This window comes from Felis catus, chromosome A1, assembly GCF_018350175.1.
Source record: "Felis catus isolate Fca126 chromosome A1, F.catus_Fca126_mat1.0, whole genome shotgun sequence".
Taxonomy (NCBI): Eukaryota; Metazoa; Chordata; class Mammalia; order Carnivora; family Felidae; genus Felis; species Felis catus.
This window is the reverse complement of record NC_058368.1, coordinates 20,031,528-20,059,493: the sequence shown is the minus strand read 5'-3', so window position 1 is coordinate 20,059,493 and position 27,966 is coordinate 20,031,528. Positions and strand designations below refer to the sequence as shown.

Below are 27,966 nucleotides of genomic sequence, written 5' to 3'. Positions count from 1 at the left end.
ACCAAGTTTTTCTATTAACTATTTTCTAGGCTCAAAACAACTTTATACCAGGCTTCTTTATAATAATTTCAGATACAAGCTAAGAGTCACATCCTAACACTAAATCATCCACAAGACCCTTGAATTCAATGAAAATTTAAATGATGATAAAAATTCACAGTACACAGGGTTTAACACATACACAAAACAGGTCATATTAACACTCCCCTCCCTCTTTAGTGCTCCCACTTAGTATATATCTCTATTTAATAAAACTATTTAATGAGTAATCTCCCCCCATAAGACTGTAAACTTAAGAACCAAAGATCTACCCTGTTCATCTTTTGTATCCTCATTGCCTAGAAATGAATGCCCTGGTCATAAGAGTCATTCAATGAGCACTGAGTGAACAAGAACAGAATGTCTACATCACAATTGTATAGAAAGGTGAAGTAGACAAACAGGAAATCAGGTAAACAGAAGATAAATTTTAGGACAAAACAAAAAAACAAATCAAATATAGAGGCAGGAGATATAACAGAAAAAAAGCACTGGTCTGGAGGGGCTGGGATGTCTTTGGAATTTATACATCAATTCTAATCCAGATTTTGGCAATAAAAAATGTTATAACCTTGAGCAAATCACTTTGTCTCCCTGGATCTCAATATCCTCATTTGTAAAATAAAAAGACTACACGAGCTCTAAGTCGTCTTATACGCCATAAGGATGATTTTAAAGCAGCAGAAACACGTATTCCTGAAAAATAACATCAACAGATCAAATATAATACCCCATGTGAGATAGTATAACTCTTTTGAGCAGAGGATATCAGTCAGGTGGGACGCACAACTCCATAAATAGTAACAGGTCACATCAATAGCAGCCACAGGCAATCAAAAATTATATATACACAAGCGTAGAAATCACTGATATATTCACTCATTCAATAAATCTAAAAAAGAATCAAGTTTTGCCAAAAGCAAAGGTTCAGAGATCTGAAGAGGAAGAGACAAAAGACAAAATTCTGTTTCTCATTGTCTAGTAGAAATTATGACAACATAGATCACATGTAGCACGCATGTGCACATGTGCATGTGCGCTCACAGACACACACACACACACACACACACACACACACACACAAGCAAACAAAAAGCATCTTTATACTTTTTATTAATTGAAAGACTCCTTAAAATGAAACACATAATTTAATTACTTGGGCTAGAACAGACCAACATTTCCCAATATTTTAGCAAAAATTACGTTTCAACTATATGCACATCTGGGGTACATTCTCTCTGCCCCACAAGAGGAGTCTTGTTGAGACATTAAGAACCAAATGTGCAAAGGATCAAAAACATTCCTAACCTTGAAAACCAAAACAACTCACAGACCTATGTTCCAACTACATTAGCAAAATAAACCTTTGCCTTAAAACAAATGAATCTTCTGCCTCTGATAAATAATAGTAATTTTCATCTTGAGGACTACCAAACTCATACCATAGTATCTATAATCAATATTTTTTAATATAAACTCTGTTCACAGTACTAGGCTAACTATCATAGAAGCTACAAGAGAACTAAAATGGAAGATGCTTGCCCACAAGAAAATCTTCCCAATCTTACTTGCCAGGTAGTTTTAGATTACTGTAAGCACACAATCCCATTTCTCCAATATCCCTCCCAAAAACCTGGGAAGAAAGATGAGCAATTCTAATATCCATTTATACTTCAAAATATGTTTAAAAGTTAAAGGAGGTCCTACAAAACAAATATTATAAACATGACGAATCCAGTTATATAGGAACAAAATATATTGTACCCCAAAGGACGTTTCTACAAAGGCAGCAAGACAGAGCATCCTGAATGAATAATCTTACATGTAGGAATATTTTACAAAAAATAGAAATATTTTGTCAGCCATCACAACTATAAATCAAAATCATTAAGGAAGGAAACAAACAAACCACCAGAAGACTTAATTGATATAAAATAAAGTTGAAGAAATTACTATGGGTTCTAATAATACCTCCGATTTGATTATTGATACCTAAATCTTCCTCTCAAATTTTTCAAAAGGAGAGTAAAGTGGGAAAAATCAACTTCAAAGTTTCAAATTTAAAGTTAAGCAACATTTCTACTCCTTGTTCATATATATAATTAATATCCATCTGGGTCCTGATAGTGGCAGGACATAATTGGCTATGCATGTCAACCTAGTTCAAGAAAGTCCAAAAACCCACTAGGTTCAGCTATGTAGCATTCCAATGCTACTAATTATGTATAGACTATAAATTATTTCGTATGAATTTTAATCTGCCTAAAATTTTCAGTTCTATCTCTATGAATTATATCCTAAATTCCCTTTAACATTAACTGCTCAAACAAAACAATTCTGGTTCTCTTCCACACAGCTCAAGATCAGGCAAAGACAACTCTACTGGTTCCATTGTTTCATGAGAGAACAATACTACGCTCATTGCTTTACAGCCTAGCAAGCACTTTGACCTATATTATTTCATTTCAGTCTTCCAACAAAACTATGATGTAAGGCAAGAATTGCCAACTTATTTCATGGACAAGGAAAGCGTATTGGAGAAGTTAGGTAACTGGTACAAAGTTCACTGCTAGAAAGTAACCGAACAAAGACCAGAACGCACGCATCCTGACTCCGTGTCCAAGTGACATTCCACAACATCACACGAATGAAAGTATTTCTAAAAATTACTAAACTTAAAAACTATACTCTTCCTACTTAATTAAACCCTTTGTAAATACAAAAATTAAGATTCTAAAGCAAATGCAAACAGTAAAAAAAAAAAGTAGTCTAAAACACCTCCCATCTATATGAATATATTCTGAAAAACAAATACAGTTGCTCCTTGAACACAAATTTGAACTGCAAACATCCACTTGTATACAGATTTTTCTCAATAAACACAGTACAGCACTATAAATGTATTTTGTCTTCCTTATGATTTTCCTAATAACATTTCTTTTCTCTAGCTTACTTTATTATTAAGAATACAGTATATAATGCATATAACATATAAAATATGGATTAATCGACTGTTTATGTTATTGGTAAAGCTTCCCATGAACAGCAGACTATGAATAGCTAAGTTTTGGAGCAGTCAAAAGCTATACACAAATTTTTAACCACAAGGGAGTCGACAATCACAAATTTTTAACCACAAGGGAGTTGACAATCCGAACCCCCACACAGTTCAAGGGTCAACTGTATCAAATACTACAGTAAAAACAGTTTAAAGTTAAAATAAGTCTATTGTAGCCACTCTATCATACCACACGCAACCAATTCTGCATAAAGAATGCTAGCAGAGAATAGGTGAGGCTAGCTTTAAGTCATGACTTGAATAAAAGTGTCTAAAAACCTTCAGTTTTCCTAGTCTTAAACTCCTCTTGGCTTTGCTCTAGTCTTGTCTAGAAGTTTCCACAGTAGAGTGCACATGACAATCCACTGAGATATGGAAGAAATTATTAGCGTGCTGTGCCTATTTTTTTTCAACCTGAAAGTAAGATTTCATTTTCACTAAATTTACTGTATGAACTGACACTGTCACCCTCACATAAACTCAAAAATACACGTGGAGTTGGAGAATGGGGGGAGGCTCAAAGTTTTTCACAGAAATTCCTATTCAAGAAAATCTGGAGATCACTGCTATGAACAGAGAAGGTAGGTAAGTCCTAGGAGACAAGTGACTCTAGACCGCATCAAATAATCAAACCTATTTAAGGTGTTCAGTACCCTACAGTACATATACAAATAATAATTTTTCAACTACAATTGCATAATCTATGCTGATAGGAATATAACTTACCTCATCCTGGACTCCACTGGTAGTAGTCAGCTTGCTCCCATCAGTAATTGTAATAATTATTGCTGGCTCCAAAAAAAAAGGGTTTCGTCCCTAAAGTCAAAAACACATTAATTATATTAAGGTCTAGACATCAGCTTAATTTTTCTGAGTAAAAAGCCAATTCTTAGAACACTGTATAAATCCACTTTTCTTGTTATTAAGTTTTATATACTGTATATACCTTTTGTACACTAAAAAAAGGTTCCGAAAGAAACACGCACTAAACAGAAGTTAACCTTAAAGAAATGGGATTAGGTAGAGGAAAAGTTAGACTTTTCACTTCTTTCTACATTTTCCTATCATTTTAATTTTTTACAGTGAGCATTTATACTTAAATAACTAAAAGTACTTAATTTTTTAAAAGGAACTCTATAGCTCAATTCTAATAATCTTATTTAGATATTCAAAATTAAAAGACAGTATTTTTCTGAAAAACTTGTTAAAGAGAAAGGCAACATAGTACATGAAGATAACAATGCAATGTAATTTATGCCTGTAAGCAAAACATCTAACCAAGTGACTGGATATATGCATGGAGAGCTCTAAAATCTGGTTCCATGGGAACACAAAGGCTACTCTAAGGTTAGTGAAATTTAATGATAGCCCAATATGAAAAATTAAGAAGGATGGTTACTTAAATTGCTTGGCAAGAGAAGGTACAAAAACAACAGTGACAGAGGCAATGGAAGACAAGTGACACAAAACTCTCAAATGCTCCATATATAAAGTGAAAGAACTTTGGTAACTTCCACTCAAATCTCTGGCCAAGTTACTCAGTATGATCAATTTTAAGGGACACATTCTATGAGGGAATCAGATAAACATAAACTTATCTTTTACATATAAATGGCTCTCATTTAAGATATTAAGGCACATTTAAGACAAAATTATGACCAAAGGCTAGAATTTCAAGACAGTAAACCTTGTGTTTGAAAATTATCAAATTCTCTGCCATTAACACATTCAAGAAAGGATGGAATGAAGTTTTGCTGGATATGATGCAGAACAGCATGACAAATTTTAATGTGTATATGAATCACTTTAATCTTGATAAAATGCATGTTCTAATTCAGTAGGTCTGGTTCAGTAGGTTCCACATTTTTTTTCCTAATGTTTGTTTATATTTGAGAGAGCGTGAGCAGGGGAGGGGCAGAGAGAGACAAGAATCTGAAGCAGAATCTGTTCTGTCAGCACAGAGCCCAACACAGGGCTCCAGCACTCGAACCGAGATATCATGATCCAAGCCGAAGTCAGACGCTTAACCGGCACCAGGCACCCCTAAGGTTCCACATTTCTAACAAGACTGCAATGTAGGAGATGCTAATGTCCACAAACCATATTTGGAATAGCAAGGATGTAGAAGGGTTATATGCATGTAATATTCTATAGTTCAATAAACTTCCCTTACACTTATATAGCTCTCAGTCACTAGCATATTACAGCACATACTCTATTTGTTAAATGTATTTACAAACACTTCACATACACTGTGATTTTAACTGATCTTCATAAAGTGGGAAGGGGAGATTTGGCAGTTTAAATTTCTTGATTAAGTCATACAACTTGCAGGTGGTATATACATTTTTCAAACAGGTGTCCAGGAAATAATGATTCCAAATGGGGAAAGCAACCTCTGGTCAAATTAAAATATGTTGGCTATAACTTTTAGAAGATTGAGTGCATAGAAGCATCCAAATGTTACAGAAGACTTGCAGGGGATTAAAAAAAACAAACAAACATGAATTTACCTTCCCTTCCTTCTCCACAACATTCATGGTAAGTGGAATACATTTGGAGAAACATTACACTATACTACCTGTCACACCATTCACCCCCTACATAAATAATAAATTCTAATAATGTAAGTCTTCTCATAGATCTATAAACAGGCCATGTTCATGGTCACTGCTGAACTTCACCTGGTTTCCTCTCGTAGAATGTCTTCCCTTTTCCCTGCCCACAACCCACTCAATTCCGAATTTTTCTTTAAGGCCCAGTTTAAGTCCTCTTCTTCCATGAAGCCTTCCCTGATTAGCCTGCCCTTAAATAATTTATCGTTCTCCCTCTCCAAATTCTAATAGTGGCAGTTTTCAAACTTAATAAAAATATAGATACATAGAATGTTTCTTCAAATAAAACTGGATTTGGAGTGGTGTCATGGAGTACATTTTGTCTCTTTTTTTTTTAAGTACACTCCATGCCCAATGTGGAGCCTAACAGAGGGTTTGAACTCACAACCCTGAGATCAAGGCCTGAGCTGAGATCAAGAGTCAAATGCTTAACCAACTGAGCCACCCGGGCGTCCCCATGGAGTACGTTTTGAATACTACTTCCCTGCATTTAACCTCTCTCCTTCTCAAATTATTTTTAATTTAAATATACAACACCTTGCACAACAATGTGAATATACTTAACACTACTAAATTCCACACTTAAAAACGGTTAAGATGGTAAATTGTTATGTGTATTTACTATAGTTTTTTAAAAATACACCGTCTTGTATTGTTCATCATTGCTTCCTGATTCTGAGTAAACTGAAGTCAAGGAGCATGTCATTATTTCTTCCTCAGCACTGAGCACAAAATATTTAAGCACTGGGCACTTAAAATACTCATTGATTCACTGACTGAGGTTTAATACAAACCTGCCCAAGTTCATGGAACCATTGAGAATTTTTCAAACTTCAACAAGCTTTGAAAGAAGATATACTTTACCTATATCTCAATATAAATAAGTGCTTCCCTAGCTTAACACAGAACAACTCGTGAATTTGCTAGGATACAAGGGTACACTGCCTCTGTCCTGTGTCAGTCTAGCCATCCACTCTCCATTTACTCATGTTTGTCACTCAAATGTTTACTGAGTGGCTGCCATACGACAAGCATCGTGTCAGGTGCCTGATAATCCAATCTCACCAATAATAAATGTACCTATGTACATAGAACTCTCTTCTCCTGGTCTCTACAAATACCACGATAGATCAAAAATTGGCAAAGGGAGATAAAGAAGGCCAAGATATCCTGATAGCTTCAGAATTATTTTATCTTGCTTCTACCCTTAACCTACAACTACGTGGACCAAATAATTGGAACAGTGCTTCTGTAGCACCTCTACACCTAACTCAAATTTTCTTCTATATTTTCTGAATGAAAGTCTGACATCAATTTTTATTCCTGTATAAGCACACTGAGAATTATCCTTCAGAGGCCAGTCGGTTACATTTGTAATTAAAGAACAATGATCTATGACGTATTGAACTTTATGAATAGTGATATGCATCCAAAAACCAGTACATACTTCAAGGACCATCATATCTAAAAATCAAATTAAAATGTATTATAATTCAGCAAAGCCTTTGAGTTAAAATGTAAGCTAAATTAAAACATCAAAATATAAGTGACTCTTTCCTTGATAACCAACTTTTAGTTGAAACTTTACTGGAGTCATACACATAGTACTCTCCATAGCGACTATACCTGAAATTACTAATAATCAGGTACTTGAAAATAACAAAACAGTCACATGATCTCATTTAACCCTAAAAACATGGTACAGTATTCACAAGATTAAATAATATAATCCAAAGTTACCCAGCTGGTAACTAGCAAAGCCAGAACCTTATTCCAGTTCTAAATATCATGGTCATTCCACAGCATCTAAAAGTCCTGTTGGTAGCAACTAAATCCTCTTGCATACAGTTCTACACAAACCTAGACTGTGCCATGTTCACAGAATAATGAATAGCGTTACAATCAGTTTGGTTTTATTTAATATATCCTATCTACGGCAAAATTAACTACAGTGGAGCTATTCCTTTACTTGGTTTCCTGTTGTTTTGTGATTTCTCACCCACAAAAAAAAAAATTTTTTTTTTTTAGAGAGAGAGAGAGACACCAAGAGACCATGAGCCGGAGATAGGAGCAGAGGGTAATTAAGAGAGAAAAGAGAGAATCACAAGTAGTCTCCACACTTAGCACAGAGCCTGATCCCACAACCCTGGGATCATGACCTGAGCCAAAACCAAGAGTAAGACACTCAACCGACTGAGCCACCCTGGTACCCCTAAATTTTCTATATATAAATCAATATACCTCTCCCCAACAAAAACACACTCCAACAAAATACAATGTAAACAAAATGGAATGTTTACTTTTGAAAACGAACGTCAACCAACTTTCAGAGAGCATAGGTACAAACGCAAGGTAAAACAATATTAAGATCTTTAATGACTTTAAATTTTGGAAAATTGAGATAAAGATCAAAGGTAGAAAAAAGTAAAGAAAAATATGACCATCTTCATTTCACCTATTTAATTATTTAACCCTAACATGGCTAATTATTTAATTATTTAATAAAATAAATTATTTAATAAAATAATTTAATAAAATAATTATTTAACTATTTAACCCTAACATGGCTAAGATCCCTTCAAGAATCACACTAAAAAAGACAATAGGATTAGTCATGATAAAAATTAGAATAATAATGACTTACTGCACATATATATAAGAGGACAGTTTTTATTTCTTCAGGAACAAATTATCCCTACCTCTATATAGAAATATAAATGTTAGAATAAATTTATTTAAGCATAAATTTCTAAATCACCTGCAACAAATGATCAGATGATGTTGCTCCAAGACAGTTTTCTTCTATACAGTTTACACTGCTCCTCCCCCGCCTGTGAAAGTGCATTTATGCTTGGGCGCCTGGGTGGCGCAGTCGGTTAAGCGTCCGACTTCAGCCAGGTCACGATCTCGCGGTCCGTGAGTTCGAGCCCCGCGTCAGGCTCTGGGCTGATGGCTCAGAGCCTGGAGTCTGTTTCTGATTCTGTGTCTCCCTCTCTCTCTGCCCCTACCCCGTTCATGCTCTGTCTCTCTCTGTCCCAAAAATAAAAACGTTGAAAAAAAAAAATTTAAAAAAAAAAAAAAAAAAAAAAAAAAGAAAGTGCATTTATGCTTGGCAGAAGCACGGGAAATAACTGGCATCTTTCTCACACATTTTTACCCAGTAAATTAAAGCACATTTCTGGGTGTCTACCAGTATCATGAGACAATTTTCATGTGTTACAAAAAATAATTTAACATTTCAAAGATCAAAAGTTGTGACTTCTAATGTCATTAACTATCTGTTGCCAAACCAATGCAGTTCAGTAATTCCCAAATCTTTACATTTTTATTCCTTGTATGTTTATGAAGTCACTCAATTTGGGGACAGTCCATATTAGAATAGACCACAAAATTCACCTTGGTCATAAAGTTATAAATAGCTTTTACCTTAGTTACAAGATCTCCAAAAAAATAGTAATATTAGGTTCTGCTACATCAAAGGCAACCAGTAGAGGGACTAAAAGTTTACTTTTGCCATTAGCAGAATTAAAATCAGATGGTTCTCTCAGAGCTGTACTTCTTGGTGCAAAGAAATCTAAATATGTCCCTAAAGGATAGAGTGCAAGGTATAATATTCTACCTATTTACTAATGGAAATCTTCTCATTTAGAAAATTTATTAAAAAAAAAAAAAAAAAAAAACAACCGATTTTACTACTGGTCAAAAACCTCAGGTAAAAATTCCGCTAAAGATAACATAAAACACAAATGTTAAGTTCTTGCAATAATTTAATATTACCATGGGGTTAGCCAAAACAATGAAATTAAGGCATAAAATCTCAATAAGAAAATTTAAAGAATTAAATTAAGTAATCTTGGAGCACCTGGGTGGCTCAGTCAAAGTGTCCAACTTCGGCTCGTGTCATGAGCTCACAGTTCGTGGGTTCAAGCCCCGCATCGGGCTCTGTGCTGAATGCTTGCTCAGAGCCCGGAGCCTACTTCAGATTCTGTGTCTCCTCTCTCTGCCCCTCCTCCACTCACACTCTGTCTCACTCTGTCCCTCAGAAATAAATAAATGAAAAAAATAATAATAAAGTAATCTTACCCACTAGAACCCATTTCATTTTTGCAAAAAAAGTTTTTGAAAATTTTAAAACATTTTCCAAAAAAATTTTTTTGAAAACATAAAAGGCTAAATTTCCCTCAAATACAAACTAACCCGGTTCTCAGAATCAGAATTTTTAATTTTACCCAATAAATTTAAAATGTAGTGGGGGGGGCTGGAAGAGATACAGGAATTTTACTGTATCCTTAAATAAGTCTTAACTATTATCTTCCAAAGCAAAAGCAAGGCACCCCTGAGTATTCAGTAAAACTTTCATTGGCTATCTCTGCTATGGTACCAAAGGACTCATTTTCTCCCCGTGCACCATGCTCCATGTTATCAGTCCTTGGAACAACCTCATAAGGACAGCCATGGCAAAGCTACTTTTCCCATGGATTAAAGGGGCTACTGAAGAGAAAATGTGCACCAAATGTCAGCCCACCAGCTCTCCTGTGATGGCATTTTCAGCTACTTACACCAACTATTGTCTAGTTATCTTGCCATATGCCCAGAAAGGTACAGTCAAAAGAAATCAACCAAAGAGATGTTAAGATGTATAATGTCTTACACATATAGGCTAAAAGTATATTCCCTAGCAAGAAAATCAGAAACTTCCAGAAACAGACTGTGCTTTTTCAACCTAAAACTTCCTTTTCGAGTTAAGTAATAGCAACAACAGCAACTATGTTAAGAGGAGGAAAGAATCGCCGTGAGAAGTAAGTACTGCATTAGTAATGGTTCTCATGCATATGCCACTGGACAAGTACTCAGTAGGACAGCTATTAAAAATTTTTTTAACGGTTAAGTTGCTAAACTAGATGTTTAGGTCCCCTATTTACATCTTTGTAAAATCTACATAAATAAGAACATAAAGCTGGCATTATCAATCCTATTTTCCTCTACTACCATATCTAAAAAAGAGGCAACAATATATGTTCCTCTAAAATATGACCAACTACTTCATTCTCATTTAGAAATGCTGACACTCCCTTTATAATCTGTCAAAATTCAGATTCTATAGAGAAAATATAAAACACAGAAATATTAATATTATTGTTCTGTGATATAGATGTCATCTACTTCATAATATTCATCTCCTTTAAACTTATTTCTAAAAGAAAAATATCTTAGGATGCAATTCACTTCCAAAGATTTGTCATAATACTGATAATAAACACAATTACAACTACATAGAAATGAAAAAAGCAGCTTTTAATACATACTTTGCAAATACAAGTCAACTAGTATATATAACATTTAGTTCAGTATTGCTCAACTTCAGGCCACTGCATACCACAACCACAATTTTGTCAATATCTGCTTATTACCTGTACTAATATTTATGTACTCAATATTTCCCTTGAAGTCAGTTATTTTATTTTTACCTCAAACTATATCAATAAGATCTATGAAATCACAGTTTTGATGTGCTAATTATATCTTCTATTCAATAATTCACTGTCGTTAATACAGTTTTGCTTCTTTTAAAGGGTGGGAGGTTCGTTATATTACAGGAATGAATCACAACTGGTTAATTAAACATTCCAAACAAAATATATTAATTACTTAAGTCAATAAAGGCCTGACAGCCTTATATTTAAATCAATATTCCAAGGCCAGAATTACAAGTTTTATGTTTGTTTTAGAATTTAAGATTACTTTTATAGTTATGATCTCAAGTGGTATGGCAAAAATGAGTCTTTTGATAAAAAAAAAACTCTAAAATATTCATCTTAGGAAATTAGTGTTTATAAAAAAAAATAGCACCTCTGAATATATAGAAAAGATCTCTGAAAGGGGAGCCTGGGTGGCTCAGTTGGTTGAGTGTCCCACTCTTGATTTCAGCTCAGGTCATGATCCCAGGGTCATGGAATAGAGCCCCACATCAGTTTCCACGCTGACCATGGAGCCTGCTTAAGATTCTCTCCCTCTCCCTCTCTCTCTCTCTTCCCCCCACCCCTGCACTTCCCCCACTCTCTCTAAAAATAATAAATTTTTTAAAAGATTAAAAAAAAAATAAAAGATCTCTGAAAGATACATTACAAACTGATTAACCATGGTTGCCTCTGAACAATGGAAGTGAGCAACTGTGTAACTTTCTATAATGCTTGAACTTTTTAACCATGTGCATTTATTACACATTCAAAACAAGTAGTCAAAATTAAAATGTGCTTGGTATCTAAAAATAAACCTTTAAAAATCTGCTAGTGTATGAAAACCTAGCATCTTAGAATAAATTAAGGTCTATAACTACAGAAAAACATCAAAATTAAACAATTAAAATTCCACATTAAAATATATATTCTTTTAGTTTCAAGTAATTCCATTATACAGTTGTGTACAAATATAGTTCCTTTACCTAACCATACAATGCCTTATGTTAAAAATATTAGCATCATTAAAAACAGATGGAATAAGACTTAAGAAAAAGCCAGGGGAATCCCATATATTTATTTTAATATAACGACCAAGAGCAATATCCTAGAATTTGATTCAATTAATAAACCAAACAGTAATCATGTAAGAAATACTATAGGAGCGCCTTGGTGGCTCAGTCGGTGATCTCACGGTTCATGGGATTGAGCCCCAGGTCGGCTCTGCACTGACAGCAGAGCCTGCTTGGGATTCTCTCTCTGCCTCTCCCCCATCATGCTCTCTTTTTCTCAAAAATAAACACGGGGGGAAAAAAGAAATACTGTAAGAACTGAAGAACAGTTTGACTTTAGGACAAAAATGTTAAGGAAACTCCATAACATACAGGGCTAAGAAATACTGCATCAAAAACCAGTAATATAAATTCAATAGGTCTAAAATATTAAATATTTAATAACTTCACAGAATTTGAGTTTTACATTTGAACTGGAACCTAAAGTTTAAATAAGATTACTCTACAAATAAATAACTGGTTTTCGTAATATTTAAACAGTAATAGCAGTAAAAAAAAAAAAAAAAAATTGGGGGGTACCTGTGTGGTTCAGTAGGTTAAGTGTCCAACTCTTGACATTGGGTCAGGTCATGATCTCACAGTCATGATCAAGCCCTGCGTTGGGCTCTGTGCTGAACATGGATGAGCTCATGTGCTGCTTGAGATTCCCTCTCCCTCCCTCTCTCTGACCCTCACCCTGCTTGTTCTCATTCTCAAAATAAATAAACTTAAAAAAAAATACTAACATTCTAGATAAAAAAAAAAACCTAATATGCTCGTTATATTAAATGGACTAGGTAATATTAATTTGGGAAAAAAATTCCAGCAAAGAATGTAATAGTAAACATGTTGCAAACATGGCAGAAAAAGAAAAAAAAAAGCCAGGATGAAAACCTATTTTCAAAGACAGATGAAGTTATATATAGCAATAATGCTGAAAATTAATTTGACATCAATAAATCACACAGACCTACCTATACTATCCAGACTAATCATCTCCTTGAGGTGTTGATTACCACCAAATGTATAGATATTACCTTTGCAAAAGTCTGGTTAAATCATGTCTTTAACTATTAAGAGCTATTTTTTCCTAAACATCTACACATATGTTCACAAAAAAATCATTCACACACACATCAGCTCTCCTACACAGAAGATGGAATTCAACCACAGCATTCTATGTAAGTATCTTCATGACTACAACTGAAAATGAGAAGGAACTGCCTAATAAATGTTTCATGTCAGTAAAGTTAGCAATAAAGCATTAAATTTAATAAAGCAAAAAAAATTCATGATAAGCACTTGGAAAAATTGACAGTCTATTTTTTCCCATGTGCTATAGCTGAAGGCCAACTGAAAATAATTTAATTGGATAAATCATAATTCGAGATTAGTTTTAAGGGGCTCTGCTTTGTAAAAAAAAAAAAAAAAAAAAAAAAACATGAATTTTCACTTTTTAGGAAAGAATTGATGGTAACCCAATTTCAGGTTTTTTAGAAGGAACTATTAAAATTTCTCCAAATCCATTACAAAAGGTATTTGTACTCTGTACTCCCTAGGCTCTGACTCAAACATTTACTGATGCTTAGTACTAAGTCCCTTCCCAAGTGTTTATAGATTTAAAATTTTCAAAATAGGTGACATGTTTAGGAAATGAGAAACTAACCACATAATACTTGGGCCTTTTGCCAAGAAAAGTATATAAGCCCTTCTAACTATACATACAAATCCACAAAGGTTTTACCTTAGAAATGAACCTCATGAAAAAGCAGAGGTCATATCAATGACTGGATAGTTGTCACACGTTTTTGATAGTTGCTCTAAGCTCATTAAAATGGAAGCTCTAAGAATGACTCTTTTTTTTATTACATTAAGAGTTACATTCAATATAATGTTGCTTGAGATTAGACATTGTCCCTTCTGGATTAACAATAAAATTTACATATAAAGACCTTTAAAAATTTTTTTTAATATTTATTCATTTTTTGAGAGAGAGGGAGAGAGAAAGAGCACATGTGCACGTTAGTGGGCGAAGGGGAGAGAGAGGAGACAACAGAATCTGAAGCAGGCTCCAGACTCTGAGCTGTCAGCACAAAGCCCAACACGGGGCTCGAACCCACGAACCCACAAGATCATGACCTGAGTTGACACTTAATCAAGTCTGACACTTAATCAAGTGAGCCACCAGGCACTCCAACATATAAAGACTTTTTACTCTATTATCTGATTTAGGCCCAATTTTCTGAATGCAATTTCTTGGTTTTTCTAACTTACTGCTTTGAGAAATGGATTGACAACTAAAACTGTACAACAAAAATTCAAAATTTTACATTAGCTTTTACCTGCCAAAGTACATAAATGACCAGGAATTACTACCACTCAGGCATTATCAGAGGCCACAAAGACATCATTTTGCTTACTCTCAATAATCCAAAAGGACTGAATGCTGTCATCATCTTGTAGATGGAGCCTTTGTAACATCACTTACTGAGGTTTGCAGCCTAACCTTTCACAGAACACAGAATCATCTTCAATTCTGGGGATTAAAAATAATCTATTGTTGGGGCGCCTGGGTGGCTCAATCGGTGAAGCATGCGACCTCAGCTCAGGTCATGATCTCGAGGTCAGGGAGTTCAAGCCCTGCGTTGGGCTCTGTGCTGACAGCTCAAAGCCTGGAGCCTGCTTTGGATTCTGTCTCCCTCTCTGTCTGCCCCTCCCCAGCTCACGCTCTGTTCTCTCTCTCAAAAATGAATACACATTAAAAAAAAAACAAAAACAAAAACAAAAAAAACTATTGTTTTTAATCCTTTCAGAATAATTGTTGGTATGCTTCCAGTGTTCAAACTCCAAAATAACCAGAAGACTTTGTTGATGTTTCCTAATATCTAACGAGGTTTCCTTTAACATGCCAGCATCAATACTGCCATTGAGGAGTTTCAAAGTACATTATTAATAGCTAATGCTACAATTACTTTTTCTCACATACTCAGAACTGTTTTCATCACTGTAACAGTTTGTCAGACAATATAATCCTTCTGAGGACCTTTACCATGAGTCCCTCAGCTTATCTAGGCGAAAGCAAAAAATGGAAAATGTTAAAATGCCATATCCTTTTAAGGAACAGATTAAAAAAGCAAGAGTGCATAGGAACAAGAATAAATCTTGATAAGACATCACTAGCCTGATATAAATTTGTCCTTTGGTTACAAATAATCCTCTTAATTGTAAGATTATGTTAAAATATTTTCTTATGTGCAACTATACCTCACTATACCAATCATCTGATTTTAGATCACATATGCTCTAAAAAAGAACTATTATCATATAGAAAAAATCCTTCCTAGGCTTATCCTATTTTTCCCACATAAATCTACATTACAAATAATAAAAGGGATCATAACATTTCACATTTGACCTTTCTTCTGTACAAGAACATCCTCCCTCCACCCCATCCCAACCAACACCAACTTGTATTCTAAAATATACTATTTACAAAGCCCTAGAAATGGACTCAGATCTAAGTTTCCTCAAAAAATTAAAACCTTCTTTCTCTGCAAATCGAAAAACATGTTTGCTTTATTAAATTAAATATGTTATCAAACTGTTTTTGAACAAGAAATAGAGATTTTGGAGAAAAAACTTTTCAACACCAAGGGGAAAATATTTTTGGAGCTTCAATTTAAAGCCAAAACCATTATGTTTGTTCCTTATGGCACAAAATTTTACATTAGCTGGAAATACTGGCTAGCTAATTCTAGCTTCTTACGATGTTTATGATGGATAGATGTTGGGTTATGGAACTTCTGTCAAAGGTTTCGGATTACAAAGCTATGCCCTGTTAAGTGTTTAACATAACATTGGGCACGACAGTTAATCATCGTCATCTGAGTTCCTACCATGTGCCAAACAGGCACTTTGCTAAATGGTTAATATTTCTAGTTCTTACAAAAATTCCCAAGAATTATGCTATTTTCACCATTTGGTGGATAAGTGATTTGAAGTTCAGTGAGGCTAAGGGGACTTGTCAATACAGCCTAAGCTAGTAAGTGGCAGAGCCAGGCACGACCAGTTCTAATGAAGCGGTTCTTCTGCTTATACTGAAAAAAGCTGTATAACATACCATGTGCCCACAATTCCAGTCTTTAAAATGCAAATAAAAGGAAATTCATAAAAATGAGAGTAAGTGTTACAATAAATTACATTCCATACCACTTAATCTTCACCACAATCCTGCAGCATAGATCCTTTCACCTCATCTTCCTAATGAGGAAACTGAGGCTGAGAGGTTACATGACTGGCCTGGAACTCACGGATGGAGTGGGAACAGACAGAACCAATCAGAGTTTTCTAAATCTTAAAAGACGATGCTAAGAGGTTTTCAAAATTATCTTATATCTGGGCGCCTAGGTGGCTTGGTAGGCTAAGCATCCAACTCTTGATTTTGGCTCACTCAGGTCGTGATCTCACAGTTTGGGAATCTGAGCCCCGCAAAGAGCTCCATAGCGAATCCACACTGACAGTGAGGAGCCTGCTTGGGATTCTCTCTCATATTCTCTCTCTCTCTCTCTCTCTCTCTCTCTCTCTCTCTCTCTGCCCCCTCCCCAGTGTGACCAGGGAAGGGGCAGATAGAGACAGAAACAGAATCTGAAGCAGGCTCCAGGTTCTGAGCTGTCAGCACAGAGCCCGACACGGGACTCGAACCCATGAATCGCAAGATCATGACCAGAAAGTAGGACGCTTAATCAACTGAGCCACCCCAGGGCCCCCAACGTTCATATTAACTTTTTTCCAAGGGAGTGGGGAGGAATTCCAACTGCATATAACAGTATTTTCATAGTGTTACAAGAAAGGCTAACTGTAACAAACTGGCAAAATGAATTGCCTGGTTTTCACTAGAGGAAATGAAAGAAAGCATATTCCAGTAGAGAACCACAGACATACCCCTAAAAAGGGACTTATAGCTATTGGTTACACTTGTAAATAAAATTTGTTCTTTAATAACATACAAGTTGCTAATAAAAAAATCTGTATAACTGTTCCATAACCAATTTTAATCTTTTAAAATATTTCATAAGTGTAAAGAAATCAGCCTTCTAAACTTTTCTGGGCTTTACTTTCTTCATGTATAGAATGAGGAAGATGGAGTAAACTTCTAACAGGACTTGCAATTCTAAAGTCCCATAAAACAAAAGTCATAATGATACATAAAGTCCAGTGAAGATTTCTGTCAGGAGATACAAAAGTTCAATCTTGTTCTCAAGAACGTATATAAAAATTCACTAAGCTTCACACTTAAGATTTGTGTATTTAAGTTGTACCTCAATAAAAAAGTTGGGGGAAAAAGAATCTGCTTCTTCTGACAAACTAAAACAGAAACAAAAAACTTTAGTATTTTGTCTATGGTCTGGGACCATGTTTAAATTAAGAAACTTAATAACACTGCTAAATAAAAATTAAGTTTACATAAGGGCAATACTTTTTTTTAAATGAAAGAACACAGGGCTAGTAACATATGGGCACTGCTGAAGCAAATGAAAAAAGACCACCAAGATGATTTTACATATACGTTAGAAACTTGAGTGAAGGGTTATATTGGCTAAGGGTTATTTTAAATATTTAAAGAAATTTCAAGTTATAAAATGTTGCACAATCTCTTTGTAGAAACCTATGACATGAACGTGTCTAAACAGTTCTTTCCTTACTCCTGACCACAAATGACCTTAAATCAACTTAAAATACTTGAAAAATAGAATTCTTTCATTCAAATATTACATTTGTTCCCAGCCTTTTAATTTTCAGTTGTACACAATTTAATATGTAATTATTGACATTCCCTTGCATGAAGGGAAAATAAAATTCTCTTTGAAGAAGTAAAACCTATTATTTTTTGCTTTTTATACTTACAATTTCTTACACAGTAAGAATTACACAGTAATTTCTAATTAAGAATGCAATAATGTCCTTTGGATATCCTTTTTCATTTTCTTTTGAAAGATCATGACAAAGCAATTTTTTGATCCTTCAGAAAACAGATTTAGAGCATAAATTATGACGAAAAGTGACAGTGTTTTCAAAGAAAATAAAATCTAGGTCCTAAAATTTTTCATTTAAATTACCACCTTTAAAACTAATACTCAATAGGAAATAAATCATACCCACTTCATGCTACTTTAAGCTCAAACCTTCTTATTAAAATATCCCTTGATATACTCAACAGAGGTGTTCCTCAAAGGTCCCTTGCAAAACAAACTTGTGTAAATCTCATCTTAAACGCACTAGGGGGAGCTCCCATTTGAGAGAATCCTCCAACATGTGCTTTTGTTCTACGTAAAGGTCCCTTCTTCTCTAACTTGTATTCCTACAAAAAAGAATGACTTTCTGACTTATCTGAACCTTACAAACCATCCCTATGCTTCGTCATATTTATCAACTGCCATTATGACAACTCGGCCAAGTGATAGCATTTACTTTCCACACTGCTTTCTCAGGAAGCAATACAAAGCCCAAGGGAAAAAAAAATACATATTTAATAGGCTGTTAGATTTCAAAGCATGTAATAAAATTCTGCTTTAAAAATCACCACATTTTTATAATCAAAATTTCAAATTTAAGGTCAAAAAATAACAGAAAACTAGAGGTAAACAAACTAACCTATTGAGGGAAAAAAGAAAGCTTTGTGTCTCCTTGGCACTTGACAAGTTTGAAAGTACATTTTTAATATACCATCCCATTTAAACCTCTAATCATTTCTATAATAACAGTACAATGGCTTCATTATTAGTAATCTGGAATATGAAGAAGCAGAGGCACAGGGTGGTAAAGCATGTTACACAGTAATTCAGTATCAAGGTCAGGACTGGGATTCCAATTTTCACATTCCTGGCCATTGTGCTTCTTTTATCCAGTTAAAAAAAGATGGAGAGAAAAAACTTTTAAGCAAATTTGACTGTAGAGTCCCCTATCCATCAGTAAGAATTATGAGCCAATAAAAATTATTGAAGATAAGTTTAAGAGGTTTATAAGAAGTTCAAGGACTGGCCAAAGCCTTTCGATGGGGGAAAGGAGAGTCTCTTCAAACAAATGGTGCTAGGAACACCAGATGTCCACAGGCAGAAGAATGAAGTTGGACCCTTACCATACACCATATACAAAAATTAAGTCAAAATGGATTAAAAACTTGAATGCAAGACCTAAAACTAAAACTCCTAAAAGAAAATATAGGGGGAAAGCTTCAGAGACATTGGGTTTGGCAATGATTTCTTGGAGAGGATACCAAAAGCATAGGCAACAAAAGAAAAATTAAACTGGACTCCATCAATAATTAAAACTTCTGTCATCAAAGGACACAATCAAGAGTGAAAAGGGAACCCATGAAATGGGAGAAAAACTTGCAAATCACGTATCTGGTAAGGGGTTAATATCCAAAATATTTAAAGAACTCCCACAACTCAACGACAACAACAAAAACCAGATAACTTAATTAAAAAATGAGCAAAGAACTTAAACAGACGTTTCTCCGAAACCAATATACAAATGACCAACCAGCATATGAACAGATGCTCAATATAAATAATTGGGCAAATGCAAATAAACCAGTAAGATATCACTTATATCTATTATGATGGCCCAAATCAGAAAAACAGAAAATAGTGTTGACAAGCATGTGGAGAAATTGCAATTCTTGTGCCCTGTTAGTGGGAATATAAAACAATTGCGACCACTATGCAAAATAGAGGAGTTTTTCAAAAATTTAATAAAATTACAGGATCCAGCAATTCCACTTCAGGGTGTATATTCAAAAGAATTGAAAGCAGGATCTCAGAGAGACATTTGCACACCTTGTTCATAGCAGCATTATTCAAAATAGCCAAGAGGTGGAAACCCAAAAGTCTATCATGGATGAATGGATATGCAAAACGTGGTATATACATACAATGAAAAATTATTCGGTCCTAAGAAGGAGTATAAAATCTTGAAATAAGCTACCACAGCGATGAATGGTGAAGACATTATGCTAAGTGAAATAAGCCAGTCACAAAATGACTAACACTGTATGATTCCATTTATATAAGGCATCTCTAGAGTATTCAAATAGAGATAGAAATTAGAACTGTGGTTGTCAGGGACTAGAGGGAGGAAAAAATAAGTTATGTTCAACTGGTATAAAGTTTCAGTTATGAAAGATGAAAAAGTTCTGGAGACTGGTTGCAAAACAGTGTGAATATACTTAATACTACCAAACTGTACACCTAAAAATGATTAAGACAGCAGGCACCCGGCTGGCTCAGCAGGAAGACCAGGGGACTCTTGATTTCTGGGTTGAGTTCAAGCCCCACACGGTTATAGAGATTACTTAAATAAATGAACAAGCAAACAAACAATGGTTAAGATGGTAAATTTGATATTATGTGGGTTTTCTTTTTTTTTTTTTTTTTTTTTACCACAAGTTAAAAATTAGGAAAAAAAGTTCACGGACTTAAAAATTTTACAAAATACCATTCACCACTCTTTCCAGTTCATACTCAGCACAGAAGCACGTTCCAGTACAAAAATCTACTTTCTTTTGAAAAAAATGTTGACAGGTCAATAAATATAAAACTACTGGTAATATATTTCTTGACAGCCTAAGGGAAACAAAAAACCCAAATGGGAATCAAGTTTTCATTACTTTACCTACATTACAAGAAAAGCCTGTATTTTGTACTACCTTAGTACTAAATAGATACTGCCTGGGTAAAAGGAAAAAAGTAGTATTAGAACTCTACCTGAATTTGCTAAGTTCACAAATATTTATGCTGAAGAATAAACTGGTTAAAATTCTTCTCCCTAAGATTCATTCAATTTGATCTTGCCTAAAAAGTTACTATTTTTCAAATGAGGTAAAACTTGGCATTGAAAATCCTTTAAAAAATTAAACACATATTGTATCTGCTTTTAGGTACTGCTCAAGGATTCTCTTCATCAGATTTTCGGTGGTTCTCAAAAGATCAGCATTATTTGAAACTCTGGTGAATACATGTAAAAAACACACGTGTCACATTTAGCTGCAAGGATAAGCAATTTAAGTGTTGCTATAATATCCAAGGAAAAGACTAGAAAGAAGCTATACTTTGTTCCATGATTGCAGAAATATCAGCAAATGGTACAGATTTTCAAAATTAAATATTTATACGGACTTCTATACGCAAGGAAGTTTTTACTGGGATATCCAAAGTGCTTGAAGAAAACAATCACCAAGATGCGTTTTTTTTTCTCAGCTACTTTAACCTTGCTTACACCCTACAAATTGTTAGTATCCTAATCACTAACACCTCAAAGACGATTTATTTGTAGATATACTTACTAACAACACAAGCAATACAGACATTGAAAATACCCTTGGGATTAGTTATGGAAAATCACATATGTACATGTATGTGGGGGGGGGGGGGAGTAGCTATGGGGGTATCTAATATATATACATATACATCCACATTTAGGTATTTAAGAAAGTCATTCAGAAATGTACATAAATGTTTTTAGATGCTCTCTAAAAATATGCTCTGTCCCTTTCATCTAGCTCACGTTATCTCATTTCCTTTCACATACTAAAATTATATACAAGTATTTAGTACTGTGGGTCCTACAGATCCTTGTAGAGTATGAAAGGGGAAGTATTTATGTAAAAACACTGAGGTTACAGCATAAAACTATTCCACAGAAAACAGGCAAACACAAAGTACTCTTAACAAAGAAAATACATGAACTATATTTAGTGTTAAGTATTTGAGACATCCAAAATTCTTGATAATCTATCCTTTAACAGAAAATGTGTAATATTTAAATCAGCGAAATAAAGACTTATGGTGAGAAACATCTCTGGGAAGATGTTTTCTTCTAATTAAGTGCTTTACTCATTTTCATTTGAAAATTATGGCTTCCTCAATTATTTTAATGCTAGTGTCATTTTTATGTGCCAATTCAGGACATAAGCACTAGTACTACTCCATGCATCCTTGCTTACTCATCAAAATAACTGAGAAGCATTATCCCTCCCCCTTCTTGAATTAATAAATCCGAACATGCAAAAACATCCTAATCTCCAGGCTCTTCTCTTGGTCAAAGTGGTAACAGCCCAGCAGGACCACCTTCAACCTCAAACATCATACGCTTTACAGATAAGAACTTAAGCATTCTCTGGTGGAAGATGGCAACTGGGAAAAGGAAAATACAAGTTTAAATTGCAAACGTCCTCAGCCTCTCCACGACAATCAGCTTCTCTAAAGAAGCACCCTAAGAAATATTTTTAATAGGTGGCAGGAGGTAAATGTGTGTAAATGCCTTATGAAATATGATGCAGAGAAATAGGAAATAGTTCTTCCATACATCGACACCCGGACAACCAAATTAAGAGTAACCAAATAATGGCAAGTTTCAAATTTGTCTTTGAACTCAAAGAAGCTTGGATCAAAACCTTCACCAATAGGCCTGTATATCACTACATATAACAAAGAAACAGAAAAGGGTAAGAAATCTATTTTACAGATTCTTGGCAGAAAAAGTTCATGCCAAACCTACCTAAATTACAAATATTGCAAAATAAAACAGGGTAGAAAAACTTAAAGATTTATGTGGTAAGAAAATAAGCATTTACTGAATTAAACAATGGAGGTGCAATTCAGTAGAACTAGAACAAAATGACTCTGAATCATGTATACTCAAATGCTATAGGATTATATTCAGCCCTTTCCAAAAATGTTTAGGTGCCCAATAGGTACCACTAAGCAAAGCATAAACATTTCTAAAACAAGGGAATAATTCTGTTTCTTCCTATATAAAGCAACCAAAAGTTATAATCACTGGAAATTTTCCTCAAATTTGTCAAACTCATGAAAATTGTGGCTCATGGACCTTGAGAAAAGAACAAAATGTATTCCTAAATGTATCATTTGTGGCAATAATGTTTCTGCACTACAACTTAAAAATTGAACTTGGAACTAATATTCCTTTGTTATGTGTAACATTACACATTCACCAGTATCTTTAATTTTCCTGGCCAGCAATCTCAAAAATTACAACGGACTACTTTGCCTTATTTCATAGTGAACCATCATGGGGGGGGGGGGGGGGGGGGGGGGCGGGGATAAAGAAAATTCAAAAAGCCTCTTTTCCAAAAGTATGGAGTTCAAAAATAATAACAGCCTCTGGACCCATTATTTAATTCAGAAGTGAATTCAGAATTCTTCCTGCATAGATGCTTACTGTGGATACTTCAACAGCTGAAAAATGTTAATGTACTCAGTTACTGCACGCCAATGAAAATCTTACCTTTCAGAATAACTATAAAATATGGTTAAATTAAACCCCGACAAAAACAAAAATTCCTCTGATGTTTTTACTAATAAAAAAATGAAAACCACTAGTCAACTAGTGTCCAGAAGTCACTGCAGGAGTTGCACAATTGTCTGTGGGTAGATTATCACAGAAACTGAGCGTGGTGAGGCAGAAAGTTTTCCCCTTTTATAACCTGAGTGAACTTCAAGGGATTAAAACCAAATTCATGTCAATGCTACAGCACAAAAATTCAGACTCTAATTCTGAATACAAATACATTTTAAGAAAAAAAAAAATGAGGGCTTTAAAGCCAGTAAAATATGGTCAGTTTCACTTTTGTATTATGTGCATATCGTACTTTAATCTGAAATGCTTCATACTTGTATTTCATGTTATATAGGTTTTGGACTTGACAGTGTTTCTCCACAAAAAGAAAAATCAACTGTTTTTCCACCTTAATATTCAACCTACCTGCCCATAGTTGTCTATGCCAGTTACTAATCTATTTAAATTTAATAAATCAAAAGCTGTCCTTAGGGATTGGCCAAGAGTCGTAAGTCCTTCAGCCTGAAGGTTTTTCAGTTCATTCATAAACGTTGCATGGTTTTCTTTCCATCCGGCCTGTAAAGAAAATGTAAGAATTTTTTTTTTCATCCTTTAAAGCCATGTACACATGGGCGGCCGTTACAACATGCCGTTCGCCAAGGAGCTGCTTTGCTTCACTTTACAGTATGGTTACATTAACGTGTTAATACCGTATCACCGCCAAGGAAACTCTCTTCAAAGGTGGCCAAGGATAAACCTGCTTGCTCTACAGCTTTTGGTGGCTAACAGCCTTAATACTTTATAACTTCCCTGGGAAATTTACTCCCGAACCTACTACCCAAGATTTGGGCATGCAAAAGGTACTGGTGGAAAGCAGAAGTGGGCAGGACTTCTGAAGTTAACCTGCAGCTGTCCCACTGGCCCGCGGCCCTGTGAGGAAGAATCCGAACACCAAGCTCCGCAGCCCCCCACCCGGCTCGCTCGCCAACCAGCGCGAGCGCGGCCGAGCCCCGGGCCGAGTCCCCTTTAATGCAAACCCGGGCTCGGCGCGGCCGGGCCCGGCTGTCACTGGGGCTAACTTGAATAAATATCCCCCACAGTTCATTGCTGCCGCTCACGCCGCGGAGGGGAAATGTCGGCCATGTTGATCGCAGCGCCGCCGCCGCCGCCGCCGCCGCCACCGCCGGGCCGGGCTGGGGAGGGGACGGCGGTGGCCCAGCGACTCCGCGCCGCGCCAGGACGCTCCGGAGCGGGGGAGGGGGTGGGAGCCCGCAGGGGAAAAGACCTCAGCGCCTGGAGCACAGCGGGTGGGGGAGGGGAGCATAATGAAGGGTGAATGGGGGGGCGGGGAGGGCGAGCGAGGAAGGAACAGGGAAGGGAAGGGGGAGGGCGAGGGCTGTTACCTTGATAGCATAGGGCGGCTCTTCGAAAGTGACCAGCATATACCTGTCTCCTCTGCTGGCAGGGTCCCGGGCACGGAGCTGCGGGAGAGCGGGTGGGGGACAGGAGAAGGAACAGGGCGGGCGAGAGGGAAGCACAGAAGCGAGGTTACGATGCGAAGGGGCGCCGAGCGGCCCCGCCGCCCCCCCCCCCACAGTACCGCACACGCAGCGGCCACCCCTCCACACCGCCCCCCACACACAGATCGGCCCCCACACACCGCCTGGAGCCCGGGCCTGGGCCGAGCCCGGCTCGCAGCGCCCGCCCGCCCGCCCGCCCGCGCGGTGGGGGAGGGGGTCCCCGAGCCCGGCAGCTCCCGCAGTCAGGTCCCCGACACCTCCGCCTCGCCGCCCCCGGCCACCCTCCCCCCCCACCCCTGCCGCCCGTGGGTCGCCGGGCCCGGGTCGCCGCCCGGGCTCGGTCAGTCGGTACCTTCATGAAGGTCTCTACCGCGCCTTTGGCCGTGTCCAGGTAGGTGGTGCCCAGATGGCTGCGCTGGTTCATAGAGGCAGACGTGTCTATCAGGAACAGTAAGATGGGCATAGTGCTGGCCGGGGACACCGGGGCCCGAGGTGGAGAAAGAGGAGATGGTAGAGGTGGAGGCGCCGGTGGCGGCGGCGGCGACCGCCGCTACGCGGGGCGGGGGAGCGCGGCCCCCGGGAGGAAAACACCGTCTGGGTCTTTCCTCCGGCTGCGGGGAGTTTCTCCCCCGATAGTTGAGAGGAAACTCCCCAGACCCAGTCCTCCCCGTCGTACCCCCGCCTCCGCCTCCTCCTGCCTGCCTGCCCGCTGGGGCGGGCGCCCGGCCGTCTGTCTGTCGGTCGGTCCGTCCGTCCCCCCCGCCTCGGGGGTCCCGTCCCCGCTCCCGGCCCCTGTGTGTGTCCCAGCGGGAGACGGGCCTGGCTCCCCACCCCACCCCCGGTGCAGGGAGTGGGGACCTGGGAGCTGGCGAAGAGGGGAGTGGGCTGAGGGGAGATTGGCCCTGGGGCTGTTGGGAGAAGTTTCAGGGACTCCCTCCGCACCCCGGCGGTGTCACCACTTTCTTAGCCCCTCTCGCTACTGAAGCGCTTTTCTCTCTCACACTCCGGTTTTAACTCGGGCAGGGTCTGCAGAGGCTCCGCCCCTTGACACGTCCTCGAGCCACGTGACGCACCGCCCCGTTATCCTATTGGCTAATCCCAAGCTTCTCATTAGCATATTCAAACAGCTCAGGGGCGGGGGAAGCTTGTAGGCCGGCTCCGGGAACAGTTATTGAGCACGCGCGGAGGCGGGGCATCGGGTGCGCGCGAGAGCGAGCGCAAGGGACGAGCAGGCGGGCCAGCAGACGCGGAGGCGGGCTCCGGGAAGGGGCGGGGACCGACCGCGGAAAGACCGTGGCGTGGGGGAGGGGGCCGCGGCGGCGCGCGCGGGGCGGCCGCGGATGTGAGTCTGCGCGTCAGTGCCGCTGGCCTCTCCTTGGCTGTTGGAGGTGATAGGGGTCGGAGGAAGGGAAATGGAGGCTGGCCTCACCTCCCCTTGCGGGGTCGCTGTATCAAACCCCTTCCCCGGGGGCGAGTGAGGAGGGGATGAGTAAAGTAATCAAATACCCGCTTAGAAGGGGGCCGGCCCGCGCGGTCTTCCCTGCGAGGAGAGCTCCGGGGCCTGCGGTCGCCGGAGGAGGTTCCTTGGGCCTGGGAGGGCCGGCCCCTGTGCGGGCGGGCCCGGGGCGGGGGAGGGGAAGTGAGAGGTTGTTTATGACCTGGGACTAATCTCCGCCAGTCCCACCGCTCCCGGCGGGGAGTGGGGATGAGAGGCCAGCGTCGCCCGCAGTCTCGCTCGGCCTTGGGGAGCGACCTAGGGTGAGGGCTGGACCCGGAGCACACCAGGAGCTCTCGGTGGAGGACCCAACAAAAAGAGGACTAACCTTCTGTTTTCCTAACTCAGCCCTTTAAAGGACATGGGGAAAGACTCAAATATCGATAAAGTTTGTTGCGCTTTTTATTCTCGGGGGGGAAAAACGATTCTACCAAATAACCTCTGTCAAGCCGAGTTTTCTTAGGACCAAAGAACGTCAATTTCAGAGTTAAAAGGGACCTTAGAAAACCGTAGACCAAGAACTCGTTTTTAAATGGAAAAACTGATTTCAGCTTGCCTAGGTGACAGAGTGGGTTCCTCATAATCCTGCCAGTGCTCTTCCCTTTCACTGCATGCTGTGTCTAAGACTGGTTCCGAATAATGTATGCGGGAAGTCGTTCTTGGTTAAACGAAACCCCTATTCACCCTGCCCGAAGTAATGAATCCTTTCCTAAATGTCCGAGGAACACCGTTCACTCAAATATACTAGTTGAAAAACTGAAGACCGTGCCTGTGTGTAAGAGACACACAACCCTTATAAAGACTATGTAGATGTCTTTAGGGCCTCTCCTGCTAGCCTTGCATTTCGATTTTATTTTTTATCCTGAAATTCTTACTTGCCTGCTGATCATTTAATGAAATTGTTCCTATCAGTCTCAACACAAAAGAGACCGGTTTTGTAGCACTTTTTTAAAATCTTGAGTTTCATAACTTGGACTTTTTCCTAATACTTAGGACAACCTCTGAACTTATGAATTTATAGTAGGGCTGTTTCAGTCATATGCTGTTCTGTGAGTATGTACGACAGAAGAGCGAGATTTTTAAGAGATTTGGACTACAAAATAAGATGGAATACAGGTCTTACATCCAATATTTGCTGAGGACCAGTGGAGTTTTAAAATGATTAAAATGTGGACCCTGCCTTCAAAGAGCTTATGGTTTTTTTTTAGAAAAATACTACATACATATTATTAGCTACTACAAGGCAGAGAGTGATTAGATGCTAAATAATTCAGAAAAGAGAAAAATGTATTACCCTTGGGTGATGAACATTTTCCAGGGCCAGTATATTTAAGATGTTCCTTAAAGCCACATTACTCTGAGATCCTAGATCT

The 27,966-nt window shown here is 37.9% G+C and overlaps 2 protein-coding genes across 2 annotated transcripts in view; both read right to left on the bottom strand.

Annotated features, from left to right (window-relative positions):
• INTS6 (integrator complex subunit 6) overlaps window positions 1-26,073 on the bottom strand; it is a 91,271-nt gene extending 65,198 nt beyond the window's left edge. Inside the window, exons 1-4 of the mRNA XM_023251226.2 lie at window positions 25,451-26,073; window positions 24,982-25,059; window positions 24,005-24,154; window positions 3,824-3,913 (exon numbers count right to left, since the gene is read on the bottom strand). Coding sequence (XP_023106994.1) covers window positions 3,824-3,913; window positions 24,005-24,154; window positions 24,982-25,059; window positions 25,451-25,561 — 429 coding nt within the window. The 5' untranslated portion in view covers window positions 25,562-26,073. The remainder of the gene's footprint in view (window positions 1-3,823; window positions 3,914-24,004; window positions 24,155-24,981; window positions 25,060-25,450) is intronic.
• LOC102900676 overlaps window positions 25,848-27,966 on the bottom strand; it is a 90,856-nt gene continuing 88,737 nt past the window's right edge. The window contains exon 11 of the mRNA XM_045052578.1: window positions 25,848-27,964. Within this exon, the coding sequence (XP_044908513.1) occupies window positions 27,864-27,964 (101 nt within the window). The 3' untranslated portion in view covers window positions 25,848-27,863. The remainder of the gene's footprint in view (window positions 27,965-27,966) is intronic.